The 14590-nt window shown below is 37.5% G+C and overlaps 3 protein-coding genes across 3 annotated transcripts in view; 1 reads left to right on the top strand and 2 right to left on the bottom strand.

Moving 5' to 3' along the window:
- LOC101297433 overlaps positions 1-9464 on the top strand; it is a 10577-nt gene extending 1113 nt beyond the window's left edge. Inside the window, exons 4-31 of the mRNA XM_004298216.1 lie at positions 1-124; positions 235-348; positions 449-541; positions 629-789; positions 887-961; positions 1417-1504; positions 1621-1679; positions 1765-1828; positions 1935-2000; positions 2090-2272; positions 2429-2664; positions 2759-2828; positions 3108-4386; positions 4468-4541; positions 4706-6022; positions 6115-6222; positions 6446-6609; positions 6686-6773; positions 6891-6965; positions 7227-7466; positions 7665-7763; positions 7851-7925; positions 8002-8060; positions 8335-8446; positions 8550-8666; positions 8749-8909; positions 9007-9119; positions 9217-9464. The exon at positions 1-124 is cut by the window's left edge and continues 6 nt beyond it. Of these exons, the coding sequence (XP_004298264.1) occupies positions 1-124; positions 235-348; positions 449-541; positions 629-789; positions 887-961; positions 1417-1504; positions 1621-1679; positions 1765-1828; positions 1935-2000; positions 2090-2272; positions 2429-2664; positions 2759-2828; positions 3108-4386; positions 4468-4541; positions 4706-6022; positions 6115-6222; positions 6446-6609; positions 6686-6773; positions 6891-6965; positions 7227-7466; positions 7665-7763; positions 7851-7925; positions 8002-8060; positions 8335-8446; positions 8550-8666; positions 8749-8909; positions 9007-9040 (5335 nt within the window). The 3' untranslated portion in view covers positions 9041-9119; positions 9217-9464. The remainder of the gene's footprint in view (positions 125-234; positions 349-448; positions 542-628; positions 790-886; positions 962-1416; positions 1505-1620; positions 1680-1764; positions 1829-1934; positions 2001-2089; positions 2273-2428; positions 2665-2758; positions 2829-3107; positions 4387-4467; positions 4542-4705; positions 6023-6114; positions 6223-6445; positions 6610-6685; positions 6774-6890; positions 6966-7226; positions 7467-7664; positions 7764-7850; positions 7926-8001; positions 8061-8334; positions 8447-8549; positions 8667-8748; positions 8910-9006; positions 9120-9216) is intronic.
- Positions 9465-9478: 14 nt separating this feature from the next.
- Positions 9479-12115, bottom strand: LOC101291422 (methyltransferase-like protein 13-like). The gene is made up of 9 exons (XM_004297052.1): positions 11875-12115; positions 11677-11790; positions 11516-11584; positions 11047-11066; positions 10909-10961; positions 10770-10800; positions 10583-10661; positions 9940-10079; positions 9479-9765 (listed from the first exon to the last, which is right to left on the bottom strand). The coding sequence occupies exons 1-9, from the start codon at positions 12065-12067 to the stop codon at positions 9718-9720; spliced, it is 747 nt and encodes a 248-aa protein (XP_004297100.1). The 5' UTR covers positions 12068-12115; the 3' UTR covers positions 9479-9717.
- A 1240-nt stretch (positions 12116-13355) lies between these two features.
- Positions 13356-14590, bottom strand: part of LOC101297142 — a 2280-nt gene continuing 1045 nt past the window's right edge. The window contains exons 4-5 of the mRNA XM_004298215.1: positions 13866-14157; positions 13356-13518 (exon numbers count right to left, since the gene is read on the bottom strand). Coding sequence (XP_004298263.1) covers positions 13356-13518; positions 13866-14157 — 455 coding nt within the window. The remainder of the gene's footprint in view (positions 13519-13865; positions 14158-14590) is intronic.

Genomic DNA, 14590 nt, shown 5'->3' with positions numbered 1-14590 from the left:
GCAGACAGGTAGTGGCAAAACATACACAATGATGGGTCAGATTAATGTGATTGAGGGACAACTCCATGAGGATTGTGGGATTACTCCACGGATTTTTGAATATTTGTTCAAGAGGATTCGGATGGTACGTTGTCACAACTCTTGATATCTACCATGGCTACTCTTCTGAGTCATTTATTATTGTCTTCTGGTTTGGTTTTGGTAGATGTCTTACTAAGAAATTCATATGCGCAGGAAGAGGAGAGCAGGAGAGAGGAACAGCTGAAGTACAGCTGCAAATGTTCCTTTCTCGAGATTTACAATGAGCAGATAACAGATCTCTTGGAGCCTTCATCATCTAATCTACAAGTAAATAAGATATTTTCATATGGTCCATGGCTTCATGCTGCATGTGATACCTAGAGTTGTTCTTTTTGAGCTCTAAGTAATTCTTACTTTCCTATTGCAGCTTAGGGAGGACTCGAAGAAAGGGGTTTATGTTGAAAACCTTACAGAATACAATGTGACGAATGTTAATGATGTTGTCAAGCTTCTGTTACATGTGGGTACTTCATAATAAATGTTATGCTCATCTATAGTGATTTTGACTTTAGGATGTCAACATGATTGTTATGTATCTTTTTTTTAGGGTGCTTCAAATAGAAAAATGGCAGCTACACACATGAACAGCGAGAGCAGCCGCTCACATAGTGTTTTCACTTGTATCATTGAAAGTCATTGGGAAAATGATTCCATGACCCACTTTAGATTTGCAAGGCTTAATTTAGTAGATCTAGCTGGTTCCGAGAGGTATGCAATCTTTCAACTCCTCTTCTTCATCTTGTTTTGTATTTTTCTCGTTGTTTTGTAAACACTTACATGCTTGATATCATGCTTATTAATTTAGGCAGAAAGGCTCTGGTGCAGAGGGGGATCGTTTGAAAGAAGCAGCAAATATAAACAAATCGTTATCAACTCTTGGGTACTATATCAAAGACCTATTTTCTGTTAACTTGCTTTGATACCGCAGCATATCTTCTATATTTCCCATTCACCACTCTGCTTGCCGTTCCTTAGTATTCACAATCTTTTTTCACGTGCATGATGCTAGGCCTTCCTTGACATGAGGTCCTAAATCTTGTAGAAATATTCTTATTGACATAATGATACTCAATAGATATTAAACTAAATTGGGAGTATGTAAAGTTATATTCATGCCTTTGCGGCGCAGTTCTCTCATCATTTTCTGTTCCATTGACGTACATTCTATAAAGTCAAATCTACATGCCAAATTATTCATTTAATTGCTTCCAGATGTATGTTTAAGGGTCTTTTAATGCCAACGACAAACTCTTAAAGCTTCTACACATGGTTGAATTAATGCCGTTCCAGTCAAATCCAAGATCGCTTTTAACTTGTATCATTCTGTCGTTTTAGGTTGGTAATAATGTCTCTGGTTGATTTAGCGCACGGGAAGCAGAGGCATGTTCCATATAGAGATTCGAGGCTTACTTTTCTGCTTCAGGTTAGAAATCAGAAGCTTTAGTACTCAATATATGTCATGTGGTTTTGATATGCATAATTGTACATTTTATTTTATCTTCAAACAATACTTAGTTAGTGCACATATTTTGGGTGCAGGACTCTCTTGGTGGGAACTCTAAAACAACTATAATTGCAAATGTCAGCCCGTCTAGTTGGTTTGTGATGACTGCCTAAATTCCTTGATTGATTTATGTTTTAGTCTTCTTTGTTTCCTTTAACTGATTTTTGCTTTCTTTGCAGTTCTGCAAATGAGACACTAAGCACTTTGAAGTTCGCCCAGCGTGCTAAACTTATCCAGAACAATGTACATTGTACACTTTTTGTTTTTGAGAAAGTAATTTGTACACTGATAGATGAACATGGCCATTACTATCTCTTATTGCTGACTTCGTTTTCCATTTTTATTCCAGGCGAAAGTGAATGAAGATGCTTCAGGTGACATATCCGCTCTTCAGCGACACATCCAACATCTAAAGGCATGGTTTCTATTTGCTTATTTATTTAAAAAAAAAGTCCTTGGGCATCTACTAGATGGTAAAAGTGAAGCATGTATTTACCATAACAGGGCCAGTTATCCTTTCTGATGAAGCATCATAACCTCTCATGCTCTTCATCGAGATGTGTGCCAAGTATTGAAGAACCTAGACTCAGTGACTTGCCTGATGAAGACAACTCTACAGGAAGGGAAAAAATGGCAGACAATGCACTACAGAATTTGGTGGCTGAAATTGAACACATGAATCGTTTGGTGTGTCTTGTTACTACAAGTTACACAGTTTCCTTTTACATTAATTTTTTCTCATCACTTTCAATAGTTATAGGTTTTTTTTTGCCATTATACTTTATTTCAAAAATAACAGCAACTTGTGTGTTTCTTACTGTAACTGGTGTGGCATTTCTGCAGGCCTGCGAAAGAGAGGAGGATGCTAGGCATACTAAACTGATGCTAAGAACTCGTGACGAGAAAATTAAAAGACTTGAGTTGTTGGTTGATGGAATGTTGTCTGCCGAGAAGTATCTCATGGAAGAGAACAAAGCTTTGCAAGAAGAGATTCAGATGCTTCAAGCAAGACCTGATGGAAATCCAGAACTGACCCGATATGCTGTGGAGAACAGTAGACTCCTTGAGCAACTCCAACTGTAATTTCCATATGAATCACAATGTTGTAGATGGTTGCTCCTAGTCCACAATTTCGGAAACCAGAGACTCATTTTGCATTTTTCTTCATGCTAGGTATCAAAAATTTTACGAACATGGAGAGCGCGAAACATTGCTAGCTGAATTATCAGACTTGCGCAATCAGGTCAGTGAAAGTCTCTCATCCTTCCACTGTGTCATGCACTCTGTGGTGACTCATTTTGCATTCTTGTTCATCCATATGTTTGATCTTTACCACGACATTTACTTTATGTTGACTTTTCGAGAAGTGTAAAGTTTCTGCTTCCATTCATGTATGTTTCATTTTACTTGAAAGGTAACAGGAGACGTGCATGAAATATTATTCAGTTTTGATGAGCTTTCTAAAGATATCCAACCTTACAACAAAATCTTGTACCAATCCTTTGCTTTGATCATATTACAGGTGGAAACCTTGCCTGTTAGAAGTGATTCTGGAGATAAAATGGCATCCTACACCCAGGGAGACGATGAGGCTTTACAAAATCATGTGATATATGACCAAAATGGCGATGATACTCAAAAGAAGTTGATGGATGCTAAAGTGTTGACTGAGGGAAGGGAGTCTGAGCTGGCTTGTTTGAAATCAGGTGATTTACGTAAGGAAAACATGGGTTTGCTGATGGACAGCAGTAAAGATGTTGAGAGGAAAGCTTTACAAGCCAAGTTGGACAAAATGGCTAAGGACCTAGAGGAGGTCAAATTACTTAATAGCCACTTTCAAGAGGATCAGCTGTTACAGTTGTCTTGCCAGAAACAAACTGAAATGGTTTGTGAACAGGTTGAGATGGAGACGGCAAGAACAATTCTTCATCTACAGGAAGAGGTTGCTGTCCTTCAGTTTGAACTTGATGAAAAATTACAGGGCATGATTCAGGAAAATACGACACTGAAAAATACCTTAGCATCTAAAGAGGATGAAATAAGGACACTGAGAATGGATTGGGAAAAGGCAACCTTAGAACTAACAAGATTCCTTCTTGATGGTTCTAGATCCCTCAAAAATGCATCCAGCCAAATAGAAAGTATCACTTACTCATTTCCTCAAGATAGTGTTTGTATTAGTGAAAATGTTCAGAGGGCTGCCAAAGTTTGCTTGGAAAAGGAAGAAACAATTGAATTACTACAAAAGAGCTTGGAAGATGCACAAAAGATGGTAACAGAAATGGGACAGAAGTTAAGTTCCTTGAAGGGAGCAACAATGGCTTTAAGTGAACTCCAGCATCTGAGTAGTGATGAAAAGATGAAGTCTAAAGATCTTCATCACGTGATACATGAAATAAAGAATGAGCTTGCTGTAGCGAATGGTAGATTGAAAAATATTGAAGACTTTGTTTACACGTGCCCTTCAGGAAAAACAATTTTAGGAGATGAAGATGAGTGGAGTACTGATAGTTCCATGTCAAGGTACGATTCTTCATCTGAAAGTATTTCTTCTGGACATGTATTGTGGACAATGGAAGGGAATATAGGGGACATAAAAGTTGAAGAAGGCTCAGTACTTCAGTCTGCTTATGGAGATCCAGAAAAGTCAAACAAGCTGTTAACTAATTTCACACAGCCTGAAGCAACTTTCTGCCTGAAAAAAGAATTAGAGATAACACTTGATGCTTTTAACACTCTATATGTTCGGTTAGCTTCACTTGTTAGTGAGACTGTCAGCAAAAATCGTTCTCAACAAGGAGGTACATTTACCAAGTAACTAACAATACTTTAAACATTACCAAAAACAAAAACTTGATTTAATCAGCTCATATTGAATGCAGATGTGAAACAACTTGTTCCACCGGTCAAGCTGAAGTCGAATAGTGCTTATGCAGGTGGTCATACAACAGAAAAGGTACATAAATTTCTATCCTGATCTTTTAAACATAAAAAAAAAAGTAGTGTTTTGAGCAACTACTGGCTGGATCAAATATATAGTAGAGCTCTAATAGTTTGTAAGCTAATAGAGCAAGTAAGATGACCATTCTTATATTATGTGCCACATTTTGTAATCTGCAGTTAGTTGCTGGAGAGAAAAGTGATTTCGTTAGTAGCTTCTTAATCCAATTTGAAGAGGCGCATGCGACAATTAAAGAGGCTGATTTCATGTTAAATGCCTTGATGGAAGCCAATGAAAATTCAAAACAGCTGACTGGGCAGTGGAAGCAAACTGGTGAGGAACTGATGTTAGAGAGAGCAAGCTTTATTGAAGAAGTGGAACATCTCAAATCTTCAGTACTTTCAAAAGAAAGAGAGAACAAACTGCTCCAAGATCAATCTTCTTTTGATTTGACAGAGATAGTACAATCAGTGTCTCTGCTTGAAGAATGTTTCAAGCAATTAAAAACTGATGTCGAGGACAGGTTTAAAATAATTTATGCTGATGTTTTCTCAATGGGAAGCAACATAGGCAACTTTATTAGCAGTTCAAGATCATTACTAGAAGAAACATACACTGAGACATTGGAGAAAGAGTTTACCATGTTTGTGCTTCATCAGTGTCTGAGAGGAGAGCTTGTCTGTAATATGTCATGTGTTAATTCAGAAACCGATAGTCGGCTATTCAGGCAGCAAGAAAGATGTTCAGAAATGAAAAAACTGCATAAGATCGGGTCAAATGGTGAGGAGAGCACCATGCTTGTCAGTACCCTCTACATAGATGATGGGGATCAACCTGAAGTAGTCACCAACTTGAAAGAGGGCGACTGCACTCTCTCCCATGATACTTTGATACATGAGAACTTGGTACTGAAGGAAGAATTGGAAAGGAAGGAAGCTCTACTAGAAGGATTGCATTTTGATTTGAGGACGTTGCAGGAATCGGCATCTAACACAAAGGATATAAAGGATGAAACTGAAAAGCTGATGCTATCTTTGGCCCAAATTCAGCTTGAACTAGAAATGAAAACATGCCAACTTGATAGTATGTTGGTTGAACATAGAAAACTTGAGGATCATCTGAGTAACACTGAAGAGGCTTTGCTTGTATCAAATTCTAATCTTAAGCAGGCCAATGAAACACTTGAAACTCTTTCAGAGCAAAATATCGAGTTGAAAGTGCTTCTAAAAGATCTCTATCTGAACAAAGTTGAAGCTGAAGAAAAACTGGAAGAGCAGAAAGAGGTGGTGAAAGGTCTGGAAAAAGAAATTCTTCATTTGAATTCCTCAATGGAAGAAAGAGTACTCTGTTCAGTTGAAGGTATTCAGGCTGATTTAAGGAGGGTTATCAGTGAGAGAGATCGACTCCTTGAGGAAGTTCAGACCTTGAATGATAAACTTGAGATGGCATGTGCAATAGCTGATGAAAATGAAGCCATCTCTGTTGAAGCTCGCCAGGTATGCATTTCATTCTTTTCCTTGCTCATTCAATAATGAACTTAGATATAATAGAAGTTTGAATTTCTCTTATATGGGGTTACTATATATAGGAAGCTGAGACAAGTAAAATGTATGCTGAGCAAAAGGAAGAGGAAGTTAAGATATTAGAGCGCTCTGTTGAGGAGCTTGAATGCACCATCAATGTCCTGGAAAAAAAGGTAAGCTTCCAAGGCATGTTTGTCTCAATTCTCAAAATGTCACATACTAACAATAGTCTTGTACTAGTATGAGCAGGCTCCTTATTGATGTGTTTGAGTTTCAGTTCAAGTTAAGTTATGTACTTGAAAACATTGTCAAGTATCTACATGAGAGATGTGCTTGATGTGTCATTTAGAGATTAATTTCTATCTCCAATATTTGTTGGACATGCTCCTTGTTTAGGTTTATGAGATGGATTATGACGTAGAAAGACATCGATTGATCAGAGATGCACTAGAACTGGAACTCCAAGCTTTAAGAAAGAGATTGTCAACAGTTGAAAATTTTACTGAAAATGCTGTTTCGGAAAACACAAAAGGTGAAGAAGATGAAGATATGATATCTAGGTATAGCTTGTTTTCCTGATTAAGTTCCTGTGTAACGATTTGTTTACATTCAAATTAAAGAATTATTTCTGGTCAGGCAATTTAAGAGTAAGCTACTGGAACTTCATGAGGCTCATAACAGGATAAAGCTTCTTGAAGAGGAAAGAGCCGAACGGGATAAAGAGGTGAAACCTGTCTTTCTGGTTGTTAATTTTAGTTGTCTTGGACAATGGCTTCTATAAGGTGTCTCGTATTGCTGTTTTGTAAGAAAGAAATTCTGACAACCTGTACATATCTTGAAGATCAAACAATGCAAGGAATACATCTCTGAACTTGTGTTGCATGCGGAAGCTCAGGCGTCACAATACCAACAGAAGGTACACTGTCTAAGTTCTATTATTAACTTGAATCAAGTTTCATCTTGCCAAGCGATTTCCCATTAATCTAAAGAAGGTCTCATCACTATTCAATATTTCAATACAAATGCCAATCAGCCAAAGCATACTGAGAATCTGACATTTTGTTAGTGAACCCATTACTCCAAGGTTTTTAATAGTTAGGGATGGACTTTGAATACAGGTAGATATGTATAACAGTATACCTACCTAAAACTTATGTTGCACAAATTTTTTGAACAGTACAAGACTCTTGAGGCCATGGTCAGTGAAGTAAAAGCTGATAAGACATATTCAACAACCACAGTTGCAACATCAGACAAAACCGAGAGGAGCTCTATCAGGACAAGGGGTTCAGGTTCACCCTTCAGGTGCATATCAACTTTGGTTCAGCAAATGAATATGGAGAAGGACCAGGAATTGTCTACAGCCAGGCTTCGGATCGAGGAACTAGAGGCACTGGCTGCTACTCGGCAAAAGGAGGTGAAGTGCTTTTCTGGTTGAATGTACTTTCTTATATGCTTATCATAATTATGCATCCAGACACACATATGTATAACCACCACCTCCTAATATGCACAAGGCACTTGCAATCATTATACATGCATATGCTTCAGTTTTTTGTCTATATGACCAAGTATTAATCCTTAACCATGATATTTTATTAATTCTTGACCCCAGGTATGTTTGCTGAATACTAGGCTAGCAGCAACAGAAAGCATGACACATGATGTCATTCGAGATTTACTGTGTGTCAAATTGGATATGACTAACTATGCAGTAAGTTTCAGCCCGTCACTGTTCTTTTAAGTAATTATTTCATAGCAGCAATTCTCAGTGGTTACATTTTCTTTTTATATCATGTAGGACTTGATAGACCAATACCAGGTTCAAAAATTAGTAAAGGAGGCTCATCAGCAGACGGAAGACTTTCTGGCAAAGGTGCATGTCACTAAAAATGTTCTGCTCTCTCTCTCTCTCCTGTGATCCTAACCTATTGATTTTGGCATCATCTTAGGAGCAAGAAATTCTCAACTTGAGAAAGCAGATAAATGATCTAATGGAGGAAAGACAAAGGTTAGACATCTTTCTATCACAAGTTCTATTGTAAACCTCCAAAATCAAGAATTATCTAGATTTGTTAGAAATTACAAAAAGAACAGAAAAGAAAAAAGAAGCAAGCACAACCAAATGTTGAGATCTGATTTGAAAATGGTAATTAAAGAGAAACAATATGTCACAGAAAATTGTGAAAAGAAAAGGGACGGCAGGGAAATCACAAAAAAAATGACACCAAAAATACTAATACCCACTATTTTCTAATTTTCATTCCCAAACTTTGTCGATGCAGTTGCATATCTGAAATAGAAAAAAAAGAAGGGGATATAATGGCTGCTCAGATGTCCATGCAAGAACTCCAAGAGAGGGATCAAATGCTTTCTGCACAGAATGAGATGTTGAAGGTAGAATTATCTTTAAGAAACTGTTTATACCTTGTATGGTAAAGTGGTGAATGTTCTCATTCAAGGAAGTTCCTTACAAGCCTTTTGCTACGTTTATATGTAGATGGACAAGACCAAACTGAAGAGGAGAGTATCGGAACTGGATGATATGGTAAAAACAATTCTTGGAACAGCAAGTACCCAGCATCCACATCCACGTCAACAAACATCCACAAGCAAGGCATGTTTCACATGAATGATTTTTTTTTCACCACCTATCATAGTTCTTGGCTGATAGTCCTATGCTTTTCTTGATCAAGCAGAACAGCGCATTCAGATTACATGATGGTGATTTCACCAGAAGACTGGAACAGTCTGAGAAGCATCTCTCTCGTGTCAATGGTGAACTTGCTCAATATATCAAATCAGGTGGTGGTCAGGCGCGAGATAAACGTTTCAGTCACGGCTCAGAAATAGACTATAGGTAAGTTTCAACAACAGTTTAGTTTGCTGCAAAGGTGCATGAAATTCATACATTACACATAATTCAGTTTTGGTAATGTCATATTGTTGGCCAACAGGAAGCAGAAGAACTTGAGTCTGGATAGAGTATAAAAAGCTGCAGGGCTCCTTTGTTTGACAACATTGTATTGTCTACAACAATATATGCCTTAAAATTAGTGGGAAAATGAAGGTAACCATCATATACACTTGTGTTCAAATTTGATCCCTTCTCACAATGTCAAACTAAAATGTACTGATATAATAAAATGGTTCTTCCTATGTTGCAGATGATTGCCCCTAAACCACGGTAGCAGTTCCACACTAGCACCCTCTCTTATTCAAAGACTTTCTACGTGATTTTTTCTTGGAAGTTATTTATATGGTATATATTTTCTGGAAAGCTTATTTGAAATTGGTGTAAAGAAAAACGCTTTTATGTATAGTAATCCACTCGATTGTTATTCCACTTTATCCCTTGCCATGGAGTTCTGGATATTTTGCCTACAACTACAGACTAAAGCTATAGATAAGTAACAAAAAAACAAAAGAGACTCTGAGAACTTTTTCTCTTTTCAATATTTTGAAAGCCTCATTGGTTCCATGTTACAATCACAAGTTCACAACAGCATATAAACGAAAGAATTGCAAATCCCATTAAAGGCTCAGCTTATGGTCAAGCATTATACAGACAACATACATGATGCTGTAAAATTATTAGTTCAAAACAAGCAATAATGCAGGCACGGGAATACAAATTGCAAGAGATTGAAGATTCTTATCCTCCCTCCTCAGTCGACTGATACTTCACGCTTAAAGCCTGGCTTTGAAGAATTATCCTGATCAAATAAAAGGGAAAAATGTTTGATCAAAACAGTCAGACACCTTAAACATCTGAAAAAATAAACTAATGTATGATTGCCAAAGTGTTGTGGTATTGTTATGTCTTTTAACTTATTATTAGATAATAAGCATTTGAAAACATAATCTAGGTAAGATAGGAAATTACCAACCTTTGTACAAATGTAAATAAAATGGACATCAGGGTTGTTTCCTAGCAATGCCTCTGCGGAGCTTCCATCATCATTCAAGGGAACAGGATTTGTCAGCTCCCATATTGGATGCTCTGATTTATCATTGGAAACAAGTTTATCTGCACCACAGTTATGTTCAGCAAATTAAGAGGTGTATATGTATCACTTAACCAAAATCTTATAACACCTAGATTGTCAGACAGTGACATGGATATCAATTGCAACTGAGCTCAAATGAAGAAGTAGCTCTAACCCGAGTATGAAATCAATGGGCAAGTCGGGTGAAGTTTTGTTAGTTTCAAGTTTCATGTCACAAACACTGAAATGTAGGGAAGCTATGTGACAATGTCATGACAATATAAAATTGAAAAAGAAGTTGAACCCTTTGTGATTCCAAATGTGATACAAGAGATACTGGAAACAAGGTGTCAAATATCTGCATGGAGGGAGGAAAAAAAGCTACTATACACAAAAGACCAAAGCAGAATAGTTGGTCCAGAACTTTTTGATTATAAATTCTCGAATAGAACAGTGTATCGAGAAATTGATAAGCTGCATACCAAACACAAAAGAACAATGTCATTATAATTTCTAATCATAGTCAAATATGACTTGAACCAACCTATCACATGGAGTTTTATAACCCATGAGCTTGATTCTTTCAGCAATCGTAAACGATACAACGGGGCTCCATATGTCACCTGCAGCGGCATGTTGTCAGAATAGTTATGGCTACATATGAAATGCAAGATGGAATACACAAAATTAGAGAGAGGAGCAATGGGGGAAAATATATTGTAGGCACTTACCAGAATATAGACTCCTTTATCCTTGAGGACCCTATAGTGTGTTATCAACTGCTTCAATATATGATGAACAAAATCAAGAAAATAGACATAACAAAAAGCTTAGAAGAAATTCATTTAACTGCTGATAGTTTCGATTTACCTCCAAACTTCATTGAGCATCCGAGCAGCATTTTGTTGTGAATTACTTCCACACTGAGCAAAAACAGTGAATATTAGAAACAGCCTTTTCCAAAAATGATACAAACAGTAATCCACTACATAGATTAGCATCACTTACCAAAAGAGAGTCCAGAGTTCCTGAAAAAAAACATCATAATATGAATCAGAATCAGTAACAAAAACCACAAGTTTCATTAATTGGTGCAATCAAAATTAAAGAATATTGTAAATATAATTGGAGTACACCCTCCAAAACATAATCCGTAATTTCTAGTGATAACCAGTGTTGTTCATAACTTCATAATTATTCAAATTAGAGCCCATCATGCATCTCTAACAAATTTTATTAACTCTCCATCACTACAGACTCTCGGGCAATTCCTGTTGTTCCTTGTGGATTGTTTCACTATTTTTCTAACTCACTGCACACCTATATGAGATTATAGCTCAATTCAAAGAAGCTAAAGTCTAGAATCTAGGTCCTAACTCCCCACATTCCTCATTCTCTACTTCAGTAACTTACATCAAATGTGTTAATTAACTAAGAGCCATTATAGGAGCGCAAAAACAGAACAAGAATGAAGTACCTTTGTCAATGACAGCATCAAAGGAAGCAGTTTCGAAAGCATTCATATCTCTCACATCCATTTCCAAATCTAACAACAAAACCAAACAAACCCCACATCAAATCAACAAAACACAACCCAAAACCAAACACATCAAAGCTCACAACAACCAAACTACCCACATTTAAGGTCCTGACGGTTCGAGTGCTTGTCCTGCATAGCTTGGATCACCACAGACGAAATGTCGATACTAACCACGTCCTCGTACCCATCGTCCGCCATTCCCTCGCTAAAAGCTGATCACACACCAAGAAATGAAACGATCAAATATTTTTATTAATAAGATAAAGATCTGAAATGGGGAGGGATCGGGAGTGTACCGGAGTTGCCGCAGCCGACGACGAGGACGCGGTGGCGGAGGTGGCGGGGGACGTAGAGGTTGATGATGGGAGCTAGAGACTGGTATTTCTGGTACCAATCAAAAGGTCCGGATTCGTTGGTGTAGCGGTTGTCCCAGTACCATGGCTCGCCATAGGCTTGCTGCTGCGTCGTCGTGGCTCCTCCCATCGTCATGTAACTCGCACTGTCTCTCTCACTGAAACTCGGTTTGGTTTTGTCGGTTGAACTAAACTCGTGGTCGCTGTGTTTTACAACTTAACAAGAAGAAGGCGTGGGGGTTGTACGGTCATTTCACTTTCTCCCGAGCCAATGATGGTTTAGTATGTGTAATTTCCAAAAAAAAAGAAAAAAGAAAAAAGAAAAAGGGACAAGCTCTCAAGTTTAAGGGAAAATTAATTATAGATAGGGAAACGTGTTAGACTGCAATTGGACGGACGCTATAAGGATTCTCTTGATAATATGAGATTCTTGGTTCGAACCTCAGCTTGTAAAAAACAACCCTTAGGGAGGGGTCATATCTACAAATTGCTCCCGACACTGGAATAGTAACTTACTCGACTACAATTTTTGTAACAAAATAAAGATTAATTTTGATTCATTCACGTGTTAGTACTCACATGAATATTTTTACCCGAAACCATTTTGATTCCTTTTATGTATTATGTGTTAGTAGTGAGAAGCATTCTAATTTATTTATGTGTTAGTAAAGACTCTGTTCCTTTCTAAACAAGTAAGCGTGCCCTATATGCATTTCCAAGAGCTTATGGCTATGGCTGTAGCACCAAGCTAGAATGCTCACAAAGGACATGTCAAGCCTATCAAAGAAATTCTACTTCATTTCGATGGCTGATGCCTAGTGCCAACATGTCTGCAGTAACAAGTTACAAAATTCAAGAGTAATTGGTTTGTGAATTTGCGATTTGTTGGAGGGAGAAGCTGTTGCTGTTCTGTTTAGCTTAAGCGTATCTAATATTGTGAATTTGTGATCTGTAATCGACTGTCTTTAGCAATGCTATATCAAACCGGTGGAGTTTGCTTCACAAGGATATATGTTGGAAAGGAGAAATCTCCAAATTTCAGTACATTCTGATGTCTTGGATGACTGATTTCATGTACAACCACAAAAATGCTAAATTATCGTTGTTTGAGTACATTAGGTGGGAGAAGTTTTACTACAGTAAGATATAATGAAAACCAGTCCTTGTGGACTAGTTTGCTATAGTGCTTTAGAAATTGCAAGGATGGTCACATCTACTTCCACTAAGCAAGCATCATTCTTCAAAAACCCCTCGTCTTTCTGCCAGAAAGTTTTGTGTGTAATGAATTTGTCCCAGCCCCAAGTTTTACTGTCGTCATCAAACCAGTGTTGAGCTACCGGAGGGAAAGAAAATATTGTTAGTCGGATACTAGGGGTGTGTATAACCAAATTAACCATCACACTTGGTTATAAAAAAATATTAAGTCAATCTTTACCAGTACGAGATTCATGATGACGCTTTTGATGAATTTGATCTAGGATGCCTAATTTAAATTCCACAAGTACTTCAGAGCCAACACATTCCAAAAACAGAGAAACATGACTACCCTTGGCTTGGCCATTTCCATCAGGATAAAGCTTTATCTTCCTGCAAAACATCCAATGAACACATAGGGAAAGATTAAGAACAAACATCGATTACCTGCAGTATAAACTTAAATTCTTGAACAGAAAGTTATCCGCATTATGTTCAAGTTCTTGAACGAAAAATCTCTTGAACAGCAGCATGCAAGCAACACTTGAACAAGTTCTAAAACAACGAGTTATCAGCAACAAAACCATTTCAGATATGATTCGGAAAAACAATAGTACTGTTCGCTGTAAGCTCACGAATACAAGTAAATGCATGTCATCTGTATATGCATGTGACAACAGAAAGCAGAGGGGGAAGAGAGAAGGATTTTCAGTAGTAGACTAGTAGGGAAATCAGAGTACCAATTACATCCCCCAGCAGAGAACGGTTCTGAGCGACAAACTTCAGCACCTAGCTTTGATATTTTCTCAACCTTGCAAACATATCTGTAGACAGGCGCTCCCTTCACCCTTGTTAGGCACTGCCATTTGCCTGTTCTTCTTTCTTTACAAACAAAGACCTCAGCTCCAAACACACATGTGTCGTCGACTAGAAATCCATTGGAAACATCAGTAAATTCTTCTAGAGGGATAAGTTTATCGAAACCCACACTACGTATTGCCCCATGAATGCATGTCTTCTTTGTAAAAGCATCTGATCAAAATACACGTTCAGAAAAAAAACAAAAACAAAAAAAAAACAAAAAGCAAAAATATCAGAAAATGAACAAATGGCCTTGCATATATAAGAATTTAAGAATTTTATTATACTGAATACATAACTTATACGTAGTTACGTACCTTCAAAAACCAAGTAGTTTAGCCTATTCTGATCGAGCAGAAACAATCTGAAATCAACATATACTTCCCAACTACTATCTAGTGAATCATCTGCAACATCAACTATTACCAAGTAGAGGGAGATGTGGTCTTTTACCAGGCCCGGCCCTGGCCCAGTGCCAGTTGTGCGACCGCACTAGGCCCAAGTAGAAATGAGGTCTATCAAGGCAGGCCTCTCACGAACAAAATTAGTAAAAATAGAGAAAATATAGCCTTTGAGATTCGAACTGTGGTTGTCCAAATATAAG

Source organism: Fragaria vesca, linkage group LG4 (genome assembly GCF_000184155.1).
Source record: "Fragaria vesca subsp. vesca linkage group LG4, FraVesHawaii_1.0, whole genome shotgun sequence".
NCBI lineage: Eukaryota > Viridiplantae > Streptophyta > Magnoliopsida > Rosales > Rosaceae > Fragaria > Fragaria vesca.
This window is presented reverse-complemented; position numbering and strand designations above follow the sequence as displayed.

Coding starts and splice junctions, on each gene's coding strand:
- LOC101291422 (XM_004297052.1), bottom strand. CDS start 12,067: ATGACGATGGGAGGAGCCACGACGACGCAGCAGCAAGCCTATGGCGAG. Junction 11,585..11,676: donor GAACCGTCAGGACCTTAAAT/GTGGGTAGTTTG, acceptor TTTTGTTGTTAG/ATTTGGAAATGGATGTGAGA. Junction 10,801..10,908: donor ATGCTCAATGAAGTTTGGAG/GTAAATCGAAAC, acceptor AACACACTATAG/GGTCCTCAAGGATAAAGGAG.